General features: G+C 31.1%; 1 protein-coding gene across 3 annotated transcripts in view; it reads left to right on the top strand.

The window, feature by feature from the left end:
- Had1 (beta Hydroxy acid dehydrogenase 1) overlaps nt 1-7,980 on the top strand; it is a 48,663-nt gene extending 40,683 nt beyond the window's left edge. For all 3 annotated transcript variants that reach the window (XM_075359377.1, XM_075359375.1, XM_075359376.1), the window contains exon 6: nt 7,656-7,980. In XM_075359377.1, coding sequence (XP_075215492.1) covers nt 7,656-7,873 — 218 coding nt within the window. In that variant the 3' untranslated portion in view covers nt 7,874-7,980. The remainder of the gene's footprint in view (nt 1-7,655) is intronic.
- Nucleotides 7,981-18,789: the final 10,809 nt, after the last annotated feature.

The following is an 18,789-nucleotide window of genomic DNA, read 5'->3' as shown; positions in this document are numbered from 1 at the left end:
ACTATGTTAACCGATCTCGTCAAAAAAATGGGGGTTTTTTTTTTTATTGTAAAACTCATTTTGTTCTATACTTGTAATTCTATATCTAATATACCAGAAATTAATATAATAAATTATTTACAGATGTACGATTTGGACATATCTGCTGCCCCGAAGTTACTTTATTCCACTTAAAATGAAGTAGTCCAGTCGTTTGTTTGTTTACATTCACATCAAAAACACTCTGCAACGGTTATCGTGGTTAACGGTTTATTAATGATCACAGTTTAGATGTATAACATTTAATGTGATCTGTGAGATTGTCGATGAAATTATTTAATTCATTATGAAATCTGTTTATCGCCTATTTAAATTCACGGGAAAAGATACCTAAAACGACGAATTAAATCTAAAAGATATACATTTCTAACGATAACTGAAATTTATAAATAAAAATATTTTTTTTATAAAAAACTTTTTCTTAAAAAGAATACGAAAAGAAACTATTTCGGAATAAATCTTAGTAGCATGAAAAGTTAAAGGTTCAATAGCAATGTTGACCTTTGACTTTTGAAAACTTTTTGGCTGTTGAACCTGAGATCATGTTTTCTAGGATGTACATGTGTTTCCAGTTAAATTTTCACGCTGAAAGAACTGCAAAATACATAACAAAACTCGGGTTTGAGATGCCTCTAAAATTAGTATTTTGTAGTATTAACATACTGTAGATTGTCTGAGGTAAGGGGATTCCCCATAACAGCTGTCGGTCATTCATTAAATTAATTTTTTTTTTTTTATATTGGTTTAGATAGATATTATAATAGCATTGATTTTTAATCTCCAGTTAATATAAATTAGTTTTTCTACGCATACGCAGTAGCATATCAAACGAATGTTTTGTAATATAAAAAACATACAACCAATATAGTGAATGGTAGTACAAACCCTGGTGATATTTCATTATTTGCAAAGACAGCAGTTGATAAATGAAGCTACTCCTAACTTCAAGTATCATTCAATACAAAAAAAACGCAACGGTTCAAATTTGTGAAAAACTCGCGGCAAAATATCAATAATCTTTCCATGTAAAACAAAATATTTGAAATTGGTCGTATATAGAAATCAAAATAATAGTATTATTGTTTTCGATTTATTAGCGTTAAATCAAATTCCTTTGCGTTAATTTTCTTGGAATGAAAGACTTCAAGTATATCATAGTTATCGTAAAAGTTTTTGTCTTCCGTACGACAGTATTACAGTAAAACTTATATCATTTTTAGATGTGCAATTTAATTGTTTTTAATCAAATAATAGCGTATCGTGTAATTATATAAAAACAAAAGGTTTATATAATGGTATGTTTTTTAAAAAAATTAATAAATACAAATCAGTAGATACAGATAAATATATTTATAAATATATAAATATTTCTATATTTATATAAATATAGAAATACAATCTCTAAAAAATACAACAAAAAAAAATTACAAAAATATATTTGATTACATATAAAAAATGATTTTTTAAAAAAGCTTTTATTTAACTTATATTAATATTAACGTTAATAACAAAAGGAAACAAATTAGAAAAACCCTCTAAAAAGTAAAAAATAAGAATTAAAATCAAATTGAAAATTTTAAACAAAAATTATAATATATTAACAAATATAAAAATGCACTGAAAAGTAAAAAATAAATTATATAAATATCTAATAAATAACCGATAAATAAATGTAATAATTATTAAATTTTGAAATTAGAAGTAATGAAAATATTTAGTTAAATAAAAGCGTGGCGCAGTTTTTATAATTTATTGAAAACAACACAACATTTATTTTTACAACAATCAATCTTCATTTTCATTTTCAATAACGACGCCAGGAGGCGGAAAGGTCTGCTGGAACCTCTCCAGTTGAGACTGACTAGCTAAAAGTAACAATCTGGGGAAATGCACCCATTCGCTTTTCATTTTAATTAATTATTCATTTTTATTTAACGAATTCATAATTACGACTACAATTATAATAACGATAATAATTAATAATTTTTCAGATTATCGTTTGTGCAAGATTTCTTAATTTTTATTTTTAATCTTATTAACACTTAAAGGTCATCTCGGTGCAAATTTGAACCGTCAAAGAATTAAAACTTGAGTTATTTTATTACAGATAAATAAAGTATATACATATACTAAACAACCTCATTAAACAAAAAATATATTTTAAAATATAGCAAATGTCTATAAATACTTATTCGAAAACATTGTTATAAAAATTTGCAAGATTGATTATTCCTAAAGCGAGTTAAATAAAACTTTTAAAAACAGAAAAGTCGAAATAATAGACACTAGAAAACAAATTATGTTAAAGACAATTACAAATAAATTGTAATGAAAATAAAAATAAATAAATTTTGCGAAGAAGTTATAACATTATCAATACCGGATAGTTTATTGTTTACAGATTCTAACAGATATTAATTAGACTGTACTTAAACATTTTAACATCGATCCACTGTAAGCAATAATATATATATAAATTAAATAATTATATTATATTATATATAAAAATTATATAAAATATATATATATATATTATATTATATTATATAAAAATATATATAATTATATAAATTAAATATATATATATATATATATTTAATGATTTTTACACAATGAGATTTGAATGAAATTAGTCAATCTAAAGATCTTTATATTCGTATGTAAGGGTATTGATGTTCCATACTTAGATAATGTATTAAATGTAGATTTATAACATTGTCAATTGCATTGTGATTAAAAAAATAAAATAAGATCTAGTTGAAATAACAAAAAGTTTTATTTTTTCCGCAATGACTTTTGAAAAAGGTTTTGTTAAATAGGCACTCTTTTTTTTTCCTTAGTTGGTCCAAGTACTTAGAACCAACATGAAAATACATCTAATGTAAATAAGGTGAATAATTGTAATGATCGTATGGTATTGCTGTTAACATTCGTTATACGTAAAAGATAACAAACAACTTATGTAATACAATTTTCATTCTGCACGTCATCCAGTTGGTGTAGCCGAATGGATCACTAACAACCGAAGGCGACAAACGTCTGTATCCGGTAGTCAACTGGTTCGAAATCCAGCCAGCCAGTTGTTTTTTTTTCATTCTTTAATGTATGTGAAATGCAAATAAATAATAATTTCTTATAAAAATACGTACCAGTAATAATTTGAGTTGTTTCGTCGTTACTATCATCTTTAACCCCATAAAAAGCGGAGGTGCAGATCCTCGCGTTGGCTTTATTATTGTAAAATTCAATTAATTCTGTTTATTGTTTTCTTAGCGTTTAAAGCATAGTGGTATTGTACCACTATGCTTTAAACACTTTCCCAGCATTTTGACATAATTTTGGAGTGTTAAAAAACCCATATTTGTATTGATAATTAGCTTAAAATCGGTGAAAATACCATATGAATAGTTATCTTTTATTTGTTTATAACATACATCGATTAATAACTATGCTACTGCGCATGCGTAGAAAAAATAATTACATTAAGTAGAGATTAAAGATCAATGCTATTGTAATATCTATCTAAACCAGTATATAAAAATAAAAAAAAAACAACTCATTTAATGAATGATTGACTGTTGCTTTGCGGAATCCCCTTACGTCATAGACTGTCTATAGTATGTTATAATAAAATACATTTATAACAAACTATCAATTGTAATGTTACTGTATTTTATGGCTTTCTATGAAATTATTTTAGTGTCGCAAATCTGAAGAAACATATACAATAAAAGAATCATTAACTTGAAAAATTATGTTTGCAGCCCATTTTTGCTGAAAGTAATGATGACCGATTGATGCAGAACCTCATCGCGGTTTTTCTTAAATTTACAAGATGAAGGAGTAGATTTACTGAAAAACTGATAGTGAAAAGTGAATTGACTGAGGTGAATTGACATGGGCAAACTTTGCTCGCGCTAGTATCTCAAGAACGGTGGCCGCTAGACACACGGCACCGGGGCTATTGTTCCAGGGAATCTCAAAGTACTCTCTAAGCCTTTCAAAATCGCGTTAAAAATGGCCTAGGATGCATCGTTTTCGAGATACGCCCATTTCTTTTATTTAATGAAAGATATGTCTGAGAAATCCCATTTCTTATGTATAATATAAATAAAATAACATCAGCTGTCAATCATTAGCTATCACAACTATCAAAAATTTTAAATCCACAATACCGGCTTTTGCCAAAAGTAATGATGACTGAAAGATTCAGAACATCATTATAAATTTACAGCGTTAACTGAGTGCTGTTAGATTATAAAAACCAACAATGATTTTGAAGTTTGAACTGTAAATAATGATCATTGTATACATTGAATAATGATCATAACAACCGTATCGCTGAAAGTAATGGTGACCTACATCATCATCATAAATTTAAAATTAATCATGGAGTTTGCAGTTAAAGCATATGCCTTACTACAAATTTTATGTAAATCAACTGTTTCAACATGTAAATTTAACGTGAACACACATTCATCATTAAAAGTAGCCGTTCTTTAATGTATTCGAATAAACCCGTGAAAAGAGATCCTCAGGTTTAATAGCCAATTTCTTTGTTGTAATTTTAGAGGCTTCAAACCCGTGTTTTGCTATGCATTTTACAGTAAATTCAGTCTCAGCGTGAAAATTTAACTGGAAACATATGTTCAACCTAGAAAACATGACCCCAGGTTCAATAGCCAAAACGTTTTCAAGGGTCAAAGGTGAAAGATAAAAATACATCAGTGCTTCATTTTCAACAATCAGTTAAACATCCCCAGAAAAAAAATGTTTCAGGGTTGTTTCACATTTGAAGGCCTTGTTCAGAAAAGTGATGATTATATGAAGGAAATGATTGTGACACAATTTCAAAACAAATTCCCAAAAAGCGACAGAGTGTTCAAACAACATTTAGCACCGTGCCATATTGCCGATAAAGTGAAAACCTTTTCAAAGAACAAAACATTAAAGTGGCCTGGCCACAGGAGCATTCAAACCCGATTGAAAATCTTTGGGCAATGTCAAAAGAATAACTTTCATTGTACTATAAAAATTGACTTTATTAAAACATTAATATTGATATGGTTTCACGATGAAGAAATTCAAAAAAAATGAGTAGTACACTTGTTGAATCAATGGCAAATCGCATATTAAGCGATTAAGCATAAAGGAGAACATATTAACTACTAGATATTCATAAATTGTACAGGTATGATTTTTTACTTCCTTGTACAAAGTATTGTGATAAAAAATTTTGGTTTTCAGATTTCAATGGAAATATCCATTTTGACTATTTTCGGCGTGAGGTCTGTACATATGTATCTCACATAACTCAAAAATCGATCACCCGTAGGATGTTGAAATTTTGGATTTACAACTATTGTGTAACATCTAGTTGTGCACCTTTTGATTGCAATCGACTGGACCAAAAGTGTTGAAAAAGCCTAAAATCAAAAAAATTTGGATTTTGGACTTTTCCTTAACTGCAGTAATAAGTTCTCATCGAGAGCTTTTCAACGATATATCATAAGTTATTTTCATCGGTTCCAGTTATAGCCAAATAAAATTTTAATTAATGAAATATTTGGATCTTACAAGGGAAGGCATATCGGTTCAAATCTGACTTTTTCATTGTAACCGAAACTCTCGTTTCGGTTACAAAGCCACGGTAATGTTATTAGATACAGTCGGTGAATTTATTCATGCGCATGAATAATGATGCACAGACCAAGCGATGTGCTTCTGGTATTGTTTAAGACAGACTGTATAGTAAATGAAAGTACAAACACATGTCATTATTGTCAATTTGTCTGAGCAGTCTCCAGTTAAAATTTACTTATTAATAGACAGCTGAACTTAATATACTGTGATCAAGAACGCATGATAATTTAAAATAGGACTTAACTATGAAACCATTTTGAGTAATTTTTGTGAACGAATTATTGAATAGAGACATGGAACATATGTTAGAGCCTGCTATTTTTTATTTGCATGATTCGAAAAGCAGTATCCTGCAAAAATGTTGTTTTGTGAGGAACATGCAATTTGTAAGTTTAGAAGCCAAGAAAGTTTCTGAGCTAAGGAGAATCCTCACTTTGTGTGCAAGTTGCAAAGGAATCCACCACATCATGATAAGGACCAGGACCTTATTCCTTGTTAATGATCGATGATTTTTATTCACAAATGTTCAAATGATTGTTTATAATTCATCCTTAAGAGAAGAGTATAATGGAACATATCTAGATATAGCAAGACAGGGCTCCAGTACATTTTATTATACGTGCAATTTTCTAAACGAACAATTTCAAGGCTCTTCATTCACAACCATCACCGGCTGACTACCAACTGCAAAATACAATCTGTCATCTGGTTTTTGAAGTGAGAAATATTCTACTAAAAAGTTGATCCCATTTAACTCTGTTTATCAATGATTAATGGCGATAAAATGGAAAAAACAAAACCTGTCGATTAGAATACATTAACCTTACGAGAACGTAAAGAATTTGGCAGTAATCAGAATAAAATAAAATTTAATAGTTCTTATTTCAAATTATATATGCAAGATTTCTTTAGAGAAAAATAATGTTTACATATATTTGTGGTAATTTTGTTAAATTAAAAATCCATGTACACAGATGATTTTAGTTTGTAACAGCAATTTTAACTTACAACATAGTACTCATGAGTTGCATACCTACAAGAAAATATAAAATCCTGTTCACAATTTTCTACATATATTGCCTACAAACTTACTTCTATCAAAACTAAAATTCAATCTTAAGTTAAAAAATTCATGACTATCAAGAAACAGATGTGAACACTATTAACATAGTTGAGCATTTGTGCAAGATTATATAAACATTTTTGATAAATAAAATATTGTCGAGACAAGATTGCGCAATTTTTAGTTAGCTTACAAATATTAACAAATATAAACTATAAATAAATGGAAATTATATCCAGTCCTTATTCATTTGAAAATGGAAATTCCATCTTACGTGAAATTTATCAGACCATCTATTGCCAACTGAAAATCTTATCAGGAATTTTTTTTGTTTTCTCAATAGCGTGATATCGGTTCTGAGCAGAAAAATCATCATCCTACTGCATTTCCAAATTTATTTCTTCATTTTAAAGTTTTCATTCTTTGTTAAAAATTACAGATCTTTATTCCAAAATTCAGTAAGTTTATTTATTTTTTAACGTTTCAATTACTAAAGCGGTTTTAGACAATGTTAGTAACATTGTGAAATACAGAAATACGTGGAGTGACCGCCTGGAGTTCTGCAGGTAGTACTGTAGGTAAATGAGTTCTATGGCTTTTTATTTAAATTGACAAACTTGTGAATATAGGAATTCCTGTTTTTTTAGCAAGATAAAAATGATACCTATACATCATTAGGCGTTACTTTAGCATTACTTTTAGCATTACTTTAATATCAGGACTGAATCGCTTATTAAATTTCACAGGTTCTACTGTGTTATTTAACAAGTTGTTCTGCTATTTCAGTTGTCATCAAACTTTAGTCCTTGTATTCTTAATTTACTGATATATTTCAGTAATAATAAAGATTTGAATTTTATCTTATACCGATCTATTGTAGAAAGTAAAAACACTATTTTCATCTTTACAGGTATGGGGAATTACTGCGAAAGATATTCAAAATCCATTTATGCTACTAGTATGACATTTAAACCGGTTCCAAGAATGGAAGGAGCTCAAGCCGAAGAAGTAGCTAAACAACTTAATGTGATAACACCGATATCAGAGCTGCAGAATCGACGAGCATGGAGAGATAATTGCCTGACTAAACTGTCACAACTTAAAAAGGAGACTTCATCGAAGCGATAAATAATAACAATGTTCATATTAAACTTTCAACATTACAAAAAAAAACTTAAGTAATATTTAACATGTTGGTGGTATTGTAATACAATAATAAAGATAATTTTTTCTTACATTATTCGCTTATTATTTAATCCCTCTTTAAACTTACATTTCAAGAACCAAAAATACCCTTATTCTTTAAAAAAAAGCCACTGAAAACTAACTTTGAATGAGTTTTTCTCACATGGGATATACCTTCTCCTTCGCCAGCGGTCTGAAAATTACTTCCATTATACTTTAAGTTTATAAAAACTGGTGTTTTATACAAATAAAGTTAAAAAACTATCTGTAGGAAAATTTTTCAAATTTAAATTTTTTAACACGGTTATAGCTGTATCAGTTAAAATGTAACTGACCATGTTGCAAAACGTTTACTGAATAATTTTTTTTTGTAAGCTATTAAACATAATTATTGAACATGGCAACTTGTTTGTAGCCACTTGTGGTGTACTCAAAAACTGCTGTTTCGATGTAGCGGTAGCAAAAGATACATCGGGTTTAATCAGGTTCCTTGAGTTAATAACTTTTTTTATATACTCTGCGTGCCGCTGGAAAAGACAGTTTCTGCTCCGTACAGATTTTAAAAATTTCCTTTTCTTCCTTGAAAGTTGGGCAATCTCGAGAGCGAGCAGTATGCGAACCACTGCAATTAGCACATTTTTCATTTTCTTCGCAGTTAACATTATTGTGGCACATCTACCACAGATCTCTGTTTTCGAGCAAGATGTTGTAGTATGACCATACCCTTGGACTGGAAGATTGAAAGTCAGTATAAGAGAAGATGTTCTTCCATTCCGCTCTGCCTTTTCATTATACGCTTCACTTCTACAATATCTTGGGCACAGACCTCATCAGCTATTTCACTGACATCTATATCCATAAGATCTCGGCAGAAAATTACCTCGTGATACGTATTTAGGGTTTTTTGTCATTCCATACCCATATTACGGAGACGTAAGATAGATCGACTCTGCTCATCATTGAATGTTTCAATCAGAATCGATCCGTCATGTAATTTTCTGATGTTCTTCGGGGAACCACTTGCACTTGTTATAGCTTTGTTTATCACGAAAGGCGAAACCTTTTGGAGGGAGCCACCTTCCTGATTATTTCCGAGAACAACGAATCTAATATTTTAATTATTAACGTCTAATGATTTGTAATTTTCTTCTATAGGACTTTTATCATCGTCAGACAAAGCTGAACGAGGCCTCTTCACAAGACTATGTTTGGTGGTTTTTTCAGACGGACCACCGACCATCAAAGTATTTGTATTTGGAACTGAAATTTTGGTCCCACGAGTACCGGCGATAAAACTGACCATTCCAGCAGAGCTCACGCGTACTGGAGCTAGAACTAAATACAACTGGGTTTACCCTGGTGTCCAGAGGACATCGTTCGAGACTCACTACGTAGAGCCATTGACCCATAGGCACGATAGTTCCCACCTTGGGTTACGGTTGCGTTTCGTGAGATGTCGCTACACCACTGAGTGTAAATGTAAGAAATCAGTGTAGGATGCTGTTGTGTAAGGGTATATGTTGTAATTTGTGTAGTATATATGTATATATAGATATATCTTTATCTACATATATATATATATATATAGTGTAAAGTGTTGTGCAGCTCAGTGTGTAGTGGGAAGAAAAGCTGCTGCAGAGGCTAGGCCCGTGGGGACGCCAACTTCCAAAGTCTTAAAGAATAAGACTCCCCGTCGGGAAAAAAGAACTTGTTAAGGACAAATGAAGAGAAAAAAGAAGTAAAAAATTACAAATATTTAGGTATTAGTTGTGAGGGTAGTTTGATTAAAATTAGTCAATTAGTTTAATAACACAAAAATATCAGTCGATTGATTTTGAAATTTAGTCATTGCCTATGTCTAACACTCTGACAATATTAGTCGATCGAATAAACTGATTTTGCATTAAATTACAAATTAGTCGTTGGTCAAAAACATTAACTGCTACAAAAAGTAAAAACATTTCTCATTCCACACCAAACGTATCTAGTGTTGAGCCATGGTGGCTCAACAAGGAGATGGAAACAGCATGGTGCTGTTTCCATCTCCTCACATTTTAACTTAAATACACCAGCTACGAACAATACTGCGTAAGCAAACACTCTCAGTAACTTATTAAAAAAAGTGCCTTTCAACATGCCATGCCACTATAAGGTAATATCATTATTATATCTAATTTCACATTACAAGTTACATACCTGCACCAGTACTTAAATTCAGCAGACATTTGTATTTCAAAAATATTCTAAACGCAGGCAAATGATTTAAATAAAACCGTACTTCTATGTAATAAATTCTCAATTATTATAAAAATATTATATATTTACGATTAAATTAACATATATTTGTTACTCACAAATTTAATTGCTTAATTTGGCATTTTTCACAGACAGAGTTTTATTCTTGAAGACTTTGGAGGTTGACAACCCCACAGGCCTAGCCCCTGCAGCAGCTTTTTTTCCACTACACACTGAGCTGCAGAACACTTTACACTACAAAATTACAACATATACACCTTTATGCAACAACATTCTACACGCTCATTCATGCGCTCTGCTGAAACAGTCCTTTTTATTGCCGGTACTTGTGGGAATTGAATGTTAGTTCTAATTTCTAATCCTACAGTGGTTGTTGTTCCACTTGAAAAAATCAACAAATTCAGGAGTAAAAAAAGGCTTCCACCGACCCTGTCAGCTAAAGATATGATGAAGAAATTAGAATCGTAGCAGAAAAAGGTAAAATATGTAATGTGCATTTCCTTGTTATTAGATATAAAGAGGAAGGTACATCCTTTAATGAAGTTTCTCCGTTTCTAATAATAAAGTGCATAGTAGCAGCTTGTGGCTCAACAAAATCCATCAAAAAACTTAGGAGTGGCGCTCTTCTGGTTGAGATTAATAACAATGAACTAAGTTTGAAGCTCTTAGCAGTGTAGGAAAGAATGAAGTGATTGTAGACCTCTGCAATACACTCCAGCAAGGGAGTAATCTTCTGCCATGACTTGGCTGATATTGATTTATCAGAAACATCTGAACAGCTATCACCACAGTCTGTTTCACCTGTGCAGATGATCATGAGAAAGGGAAATGGTGTAATTACAAAATAAATCTTATAATATTAAAAATTGTATGAATCCTGATTATAGTTTATACAGACGGTTCTAGAAACATTATTTCTGTTGGCTGTGACTTTGTTGTTGGCAACAGAACGAACATATATATTTGGCCTTCCCATCATCGCTAGTAATTTTTTTGCAGAACTGTTTGCCATTAATAAGGCCTCAGATGTAATTAGCCCAAAATATCAATATATTCTTGTTTGTTCAGATTCTACGAGTACTCTACAAGCGATTAATGACATGTACTCTAGACTCCCTGTTGTCTGTGAGATTCATTGTGTTATTTTGCAAATGAATAGTTGTAATACAACAGTGAGCTTCTGCTACATCCCTAGCTATATAGGAATTTCAGATAATGAGCACAGCAAACAAGACTTGTTTCCAGCCTCCTTTTACTTATCATGTCACCTCTAATGACCTTGTGTTTCCTGAAGAGGGTGGTTTATGATGAGTGGTAAAGTGTACGAGATGCTACCACGAACAACAATTTGCCTAATGAAGAACACTGTTTCACTGTGGAGCTCCTCATGCAGAAATAACCATCAAGAGGAAGTTATTATTTGCTGTTTGCAAGTAGGGCACAATAGGCTCACTCATGGATATCTGATAACTCAAACAAATGCAACAGTTGTGCTCGCTGCGACTGTCAGTGCACCACATCCTTGTGAATTGTATTGTTATGCGGCATTACATCACAATTTTAAGCCGGGGACTAAATTTGAACTATGCTAAGGGATGATGAAATGCTTTTATCTTGCATTTTATTGTTTCTCAGGGCCATCCATTTATAGTCAATAATTTAAATTACTGTAATGTCTAAAATGTGATTTAAGTTTGTTTACTACAACAAACATGTGACCGGGCAATAAGGCTCAAGTGTTTTTCACCCAGAATAAAATAACCCATTGCTGACTTTTTCCATTAAGGATAGTAACACGTACTTTTATTAAACACAACATTTAATAATAAATAATAGTCTGCTAATGTGACACTACTATATAAATAGCAGTAATTACACTGCATTTATATTTTCTAAAATATAAAATACCAGTGGAACAACTACAACTGAAAATAAACTTAGGTATATAAAAGCAATCTAATACTGTTTGAAGAAGCAATAAAAACTCAAAAGTTTTAAACTTAGTAACACATATTAATGTCCTGGAAAGTATCAGTATCAGTTACAGTTTTAAACAGTGTCGTGTAAATTAACAAGTTTTAAAAAGAGCTTGTTTACACAAATTGTTGTTTGTGTAATCAAACTTCTGTCTTACTGAATGCTTAAATTTGGAAGCTACCTTAGGTTTGGTTATAGTTTTTCTATTATTGTCATAAACATAACACATGATTCACTGACGCATCAAATATCTATGATTTTATATTGCTGGTATTTGAATCCAGATTGCTAGCTTGGGTTAATTGTTCTGCTCTTTGGAAAGGTTTTGTCATTGCTATTGTTGAAGTCCATAATTATCTCATCCTGGTAATTGTTATTTTCTCTACCTGACAACTACATCATGTACCTATACACGGCAAACTCTGAAAAATAAATCAGAAATAGAAAATGCAGTAGAGCATGTTATGGCAAAAAAAAGAGGATATTAACTACCTATTATTGTGAAGTGTATCCAGAGAAACTGCCACTTAACATTAAAGTGATTCACTGAATAATACAGTTAACTCCACACCCAAAATCAGAATTGTAGCCTCATTAGACATTTTTTTTTTTTTAATAATTTATTAAACTACTTTACTTTTGCTTAATTTATATCAATTTATTCATATTTATAAGTAAAACAATGAACCATACAATATTTAACTGAAACATTTTACCATGAATACAAAACAGAGAATATTTATTTTACAAGTTTAAAAAATGTATTTACTTTTTATTCTAGTTTATAGACTTAAAAAATAATTAAAAATGGAAATGATAACACCATGTATGGTAGGCGTTTCATCCATGCTTGCATAATATTCAGAGTAATACCTCGTTTAGCGCTGATTTGCCGTAACGTTCTTAAAAACATAATTTCAAGGCAATTGTATTTAATCAGAACTTTACATTATTGAAGGTACTGTACATTCATACCTGTATCTACAAACAGAACAATTCTTTATCATCTACCGGTTGATTGATTAGCCAAGCTAATCAACCAATTAAGTGCGATGAAAAAGGTACATCAAAATCTAGTTTACCAGCATTTGTAAAGCAAATAAAAAAGGATGAGTTACAATTGATATTTATCAGATTCAGTTTGTTTCACATTTCTGTCCTACAGTTAAACACTTCTGCGAAAAAGAACAATTTTGGGCCAAAAGCCTTATTGCTTCTTGATAACACTCCAGGCCACCCCAACAATCTTGAGGCACTTCAAACCAACAACCCGATAGAAGTGATTTTTCTTCCACCTAACGCACATTGATAATACAACTGATGGACCAGGAACTGATATCAAATTTTAAAGCTGTCTACCTTCAAAATAGGTTCAGACAATTAACTGAGGAAAGGGGATAGCGAAGACAAACAAACAATATGACAATTTCGGAAGGAGTGCATTATGAATGCCAAAGAAAACATAGGTTCAGCCTGGAAAGCAGTTTCAAAAAAATGCATTAGAGTGGAAAAAAGTTTTGCCTGAATCCTATACCAATGTGGAAGAGAAAGAACTGAATTAGTCATTCAAAATATTATTGAATTGGCCAGTGAAGGGGGACTGAAAGTTAGTGAAGAAGACATTAAGAATTGTTGCAGTCACATGGTAAAGAGCTAAGCAATGAGGAGCTTCAAGAAATTGCGACTAAGTGTACTTTAGAAGCAACAACTGACCACAAGATAGAAAAAGAAAAACACTGAAAAAAGAATCGTCTACAGAATTTCTTTTCAACAGCATTTCAACCATCATGCAGATTACGTATCAGTTTATTTGTACGTTCGAGATTACAAACAGAGTTCTAAAGTGAAGAGAGGAATTATGTCAGCTTTGTCTTGTTACCATGAATTATTACATGAAAGAAAATAAAGAAGACAGGAAACTTTGACAAACTACATTTTTAAGAAAACAAAAGTGGTCGAAGAACCATAGCCTAGACCATCATTAACTTAAAACATATTTAGGCTTACTAATTTTTTGTTTGTTTTTTATAATTAAACTGTATTCTTATGTAAATCAATTCACTGTATTATATTTTTGGAAGTCTAATCGAATTAGTTTTATTCTAAACTAAATGTTTGTGCTTAAAAAAATATCAGTAACAGTAAAATTAATGAATATAAAAATTAACCTTGTATAGCGCTGCATGATTGTGGAACAAATCCTGAGGTATCACTGTACATTATAGATTTAGAAAGTTATATTTAACATTTAAATTTTGTCATTTTGCATTTTTCATTGGTTTATAAACTTTTTTACAAACAATTTTTATATAACAATTTAATTATTATTCTTAAACATTAATCGTAGGTTATAAATTAACTACATTGTTAGTAATAATTTACTTTTTTCATTTTACCAAATTTATTATTTTAATCAAAATTTTGCTTCAAACATAAAAATAACTACGACATGAATTACAATAATATACAGCTTAACTGTGAAAAAAGGAAGTTGGTTAACCTATCTGCAAATATTGTTAACAGTTTTTCATAGATTTGAATAACTATTTTCCCATATCACACTGAACATGTTAACCATGATCAACCAGCTAAATTATCTCTGCTTATTGCAAGAAAAGTACAACCAGATTCTACAAAATACTCAATTTCATTTCACAGCAACAAAGTTGTTATAATGCATTAATGGAAATCTACTTGCTATTAGAGAATAAATTGTTTTTTAATGAAAAATAACATTGACGAAATCTTTAAAAAAAATCCAGTGTAAAAATGGGGGAAATACCACACAACAGTCCAAAAATAGTGTAATACTAAAGTAAGCATACTAAATCACTTGGCATTTCATTGGTTTTTTAAGTTAAATATATAAAAAAAATAATGGACACACCTTTCAGAGATTTGCTAAATACGAGAGGTGGATCAAAAAATATGTTACACCCTTGCCATGTTCTTGAACTGAAATGGATATATTGTCTTCAGGTGGCAGCACTGGTTGTGTTGTCTTCACGCTCCCCCAGCACCAATTCTGTACAACAATCAGTATAAATGTAGTGTTGTCAATAGCCATATTGTTCTCTAGAGGTTTCATCCAGCATAAAAGTGCATTCAGTAATCTGATGTTGGACTGGTCCACAGTTTTTGAAACAAATCATCACAGGCGATGAGAGCTGGGTGCTTTATTACACTCCTGAAAAATGAGCATCACATGAATGGTTCACCACATCCAAAAAAGTGAAACCATCCCAACTTGTTTAAAAGGTTATGCTGACAGCCTTTTTCAAATCTGAGGAAGTGTTTACAGTGGGATTTATACCCCAAGTAACAATGATCTAGCGCCCTGTGACTACCACATGTTTGGTCCTCTCAAGAGAGACCTGGGAGGGGAGCATTTCGCTAATGATGATGAACTGAAGGAAGCGGTCCTTAAATGGTTGAAGGAAAGTGGACAAAATTTTTATGAGTGGAACTGAAAAACTTGTCACAAAGTATGAAGAGTTTGGAAAAACTTGATGATTATGTCAAAAAATAGATAAAAATATGTAATTTTTTCATCAATAAAAAAAAAAAATCATAAATGTGTTTGTTTCATAGGGGGGTGTAAGTAACTTTCTTTCTGATTGTCCCTCGTTCTATATATAAGATTCTCTTTCAGTGTAATAAAAATGGTGGCATCTTTGTCTTCAACCTGAGGGCTCTGGGTTAAATCCCAGCCAGGCTTGATATTTTTAATAGCCTCTAAAATTCTTTCATCAATAATTTTTAAGTCGTGTTTAATTTGATGACCATGATAAAATCAAAAGTTTGTTATATTGTGCCAAAAAATCTTTCCCAAAAATATTGTCTAGCATGAACAGCTAATATGTATACTTAATTTCATAAGATACTGAAAAAGTTCTAAAATTCAAATTTAGAACTAGTAAAAGGATTTTCAACATGCAGAGGAAAAACATAACAGATGGCGTACCTGCATGGTACACACTAAAAAAGACACGTCTATAGCTTTCAGGTAATTAATGAAGCACTGCACATTTCAACAGACAATCCTAACCAAGAACCAACCAATACAATGCAAACCTGATGGTGGAATAGTATTTCTCAGCCTTCATCTTAAAGGTTCTGGGCTTGAATCCTAGTCAGGAATGACATTTTTCATGTTACAAAATTTCAGTTCTAACAAGCTTTGAACTATGTAGAGGAAAAAATCTCTAAACCAGAAAGAATGGTAAGAGAGAACTTACACATATTGACTCAACAAACAAAATATTTAACAGGCAATTATTGCAGTTGCTTAAAACACAATCATCTAATTTTTATACTTTTGTAAAGTTTTTATTTAAGTAATTTTTTTCACATCACAAATCTCCTAGAAATTTTAGATTTTAAAAATAAAAGTTTTATTTTACTTTTAAAACTACGCTATTTTTGCAACGCAGTGTCAAGATGAACAAAACCACAAATTCTCATTCCATAATTCAGATCTTTCAGAATCATTTATTGCAGTTCATTGCTTTGACAGAAATGTTTTGCTCAATTCTCTGAACATAAAAAAAAATCAGCATGGCTTTGATATATAAGGGCGAGTCAAAAATTATCTACTTTTGCCATAACACACTTTTAAGGTTGTCATACTGCCTTCTGCACATGTATGGTTAGTTGGTATGACTATGATGGCATGTATGAAATTTAATCCCGATTATAACATTTGCCTTCTGGCTGTTGCAGAATAAACATGTCTCCTCCACTAGTTTGCACCAAGCAGAAATCCAATCTCTCATCAAAGGAAGGGGCCAAAATTCATTGTAGACTTATCACAATACAGAAACCGTACTTTATCATAGTGTTTTTTTGTGGACTGAGAAGTTTTAAAAGTGGTTGGACAAATGTAAACACAAAGAGGTAGCAGGACATCTGTCAACCCCTCTATCATGGACAAAATTCAGTAAGGTCAAGAGATGGTTCTGCAAAATAAGCCATCAAACAGATCTTTGAACATCAGTAATGGCCCATCAACAAATCATCCACGATGAGCTCAGCTTCTGTATAGTATATGTACAATGGGTACAAAGACAGCTTAATGCAGAACACAAGTTTAAACCCCATTCAAATCATAAAGTTGAGTTTTGATGGACTGAAATATCCTCCCTACATCACAAAACTTGGTCCCTGACTTTCATCTTTTTGGGCTGCTCAATACTTTGCAAGGTCATTCATTGATTTTCTAGAGACTGTGCAGGAAGCAGTGCAAAAGTGGCTTTGCGACAAACTGAAAACCTTCTCTTGGAAGGAATATGCAAGCTTATGGTCCGCTGGACTGAGTGCATTGACAAGGGACGTGACTATTGTGAAAAATTATGTACATGTTAAAAATCTCTACCTTTGTGTAAATAATTGTACAACAAAAATTGTAAATAATTTTTAACTCGCCTTCATATTTCACCTTATCTCATAAGCTCTTCCCATGTCAACTTTTTTGTCAGGAAAATCATTACATAACCCAATGCAAAATCGCAATCTTTGGTGATTTCTAAGCAACCATGCATTTTATCTTGCATAATTTTATTGGCTTTTTCTTACAAGCATTTTCAATTGACATTAAAATGTAGATCACCACTTGAGTCCTGCTTACAGCACCAACTACATAACCTAGTTGCATCATTGCTTTTTTTATCATCCTATCTGGTGGAAAATCTGATTTTTTGGGCTATCCACCACACAATCACAAAAACTGGAAACATGGTACAACTTAGGGTAGCTAATAAAACCTGATATCATTTATCACAACCTTTATGTCTTAAATACTCTTTCACAAGACACTTAAGGCACCAACATTATCAATCGGAAATTATTTTTTTTAAATGTGTATTATGTAGCCAGTTCTAAAGTGAATAATGAAAACATCACTGTTTAATCATCTGCAGTTCAGTGGGCTCAGTTCAATTAAGTTTAATAGCGTACCTGACTAATGAATAAGGTGATATGAATTCACTTATTTAGTTAAAATGCTTGTTTTCTTGAAAACAGCTGCAACATTACAAATATTTAGTTTCAGGTAATTACAACCATTAAGTAACAGCAGATAAATTATTTATATATAAATGAAATACAACCTTACCAACAATTCGTCCCCAGTCTGTTTTCTAATACTTTCGATCATTCGACCATCCTCAGGAAAAGTTATTCTTCAATTTATATCATTAAAATTAAATTATGTAAAAAGTAAATTTAAAATCACACCAACTGATCATCATAATTTAAAGTTAGTGATGTCTGTTATGTAAGAAGGTCGCAGTTGTTATGGATATTAGTGGTTGGAGGGAGTCAGTTTAGGCATCCTGATAATTATTTGTTTAAATAAAATATCATCCTTGAATCTGATCTGTTCATTGATTAATTAATTGTTACAATAATATATACTGAATTTTTCGAGGATACTGGTTTTATAAAAGTCATTAGAAATATCGAATGTTTTATTATATTTAATTTTATTGAAATATTAGATATTTTGAACGACTTATAAAACCAGTATCCTTGAAAAATTCAGTATATTCTTGTATCAAATTAATCAATGAACAGATCAGATTCGAGGATATTTTATTTAAACAAATAATTATCAGGATGCCTAAACC

The sequence above is a fragment of the Lycorma delicatula genome, chromosome 3 (genome assembly GCF_047948215.1).
Source record: "Lycorma delicatula isolate Av1 chromosome 3, ASM4794821v1, whole genome shotgun sequence".
Taxonomy (NCBI): domain Eukaryota; kingdom Metazoa; phylum Arthropoda; class Insecta; order Hemiptera; family Fulgoridae; genus Lycorma; species Lycorma delicatula.
This window is presented reverse-complemented; position numbering and strand designations above follow the sequence as displayed.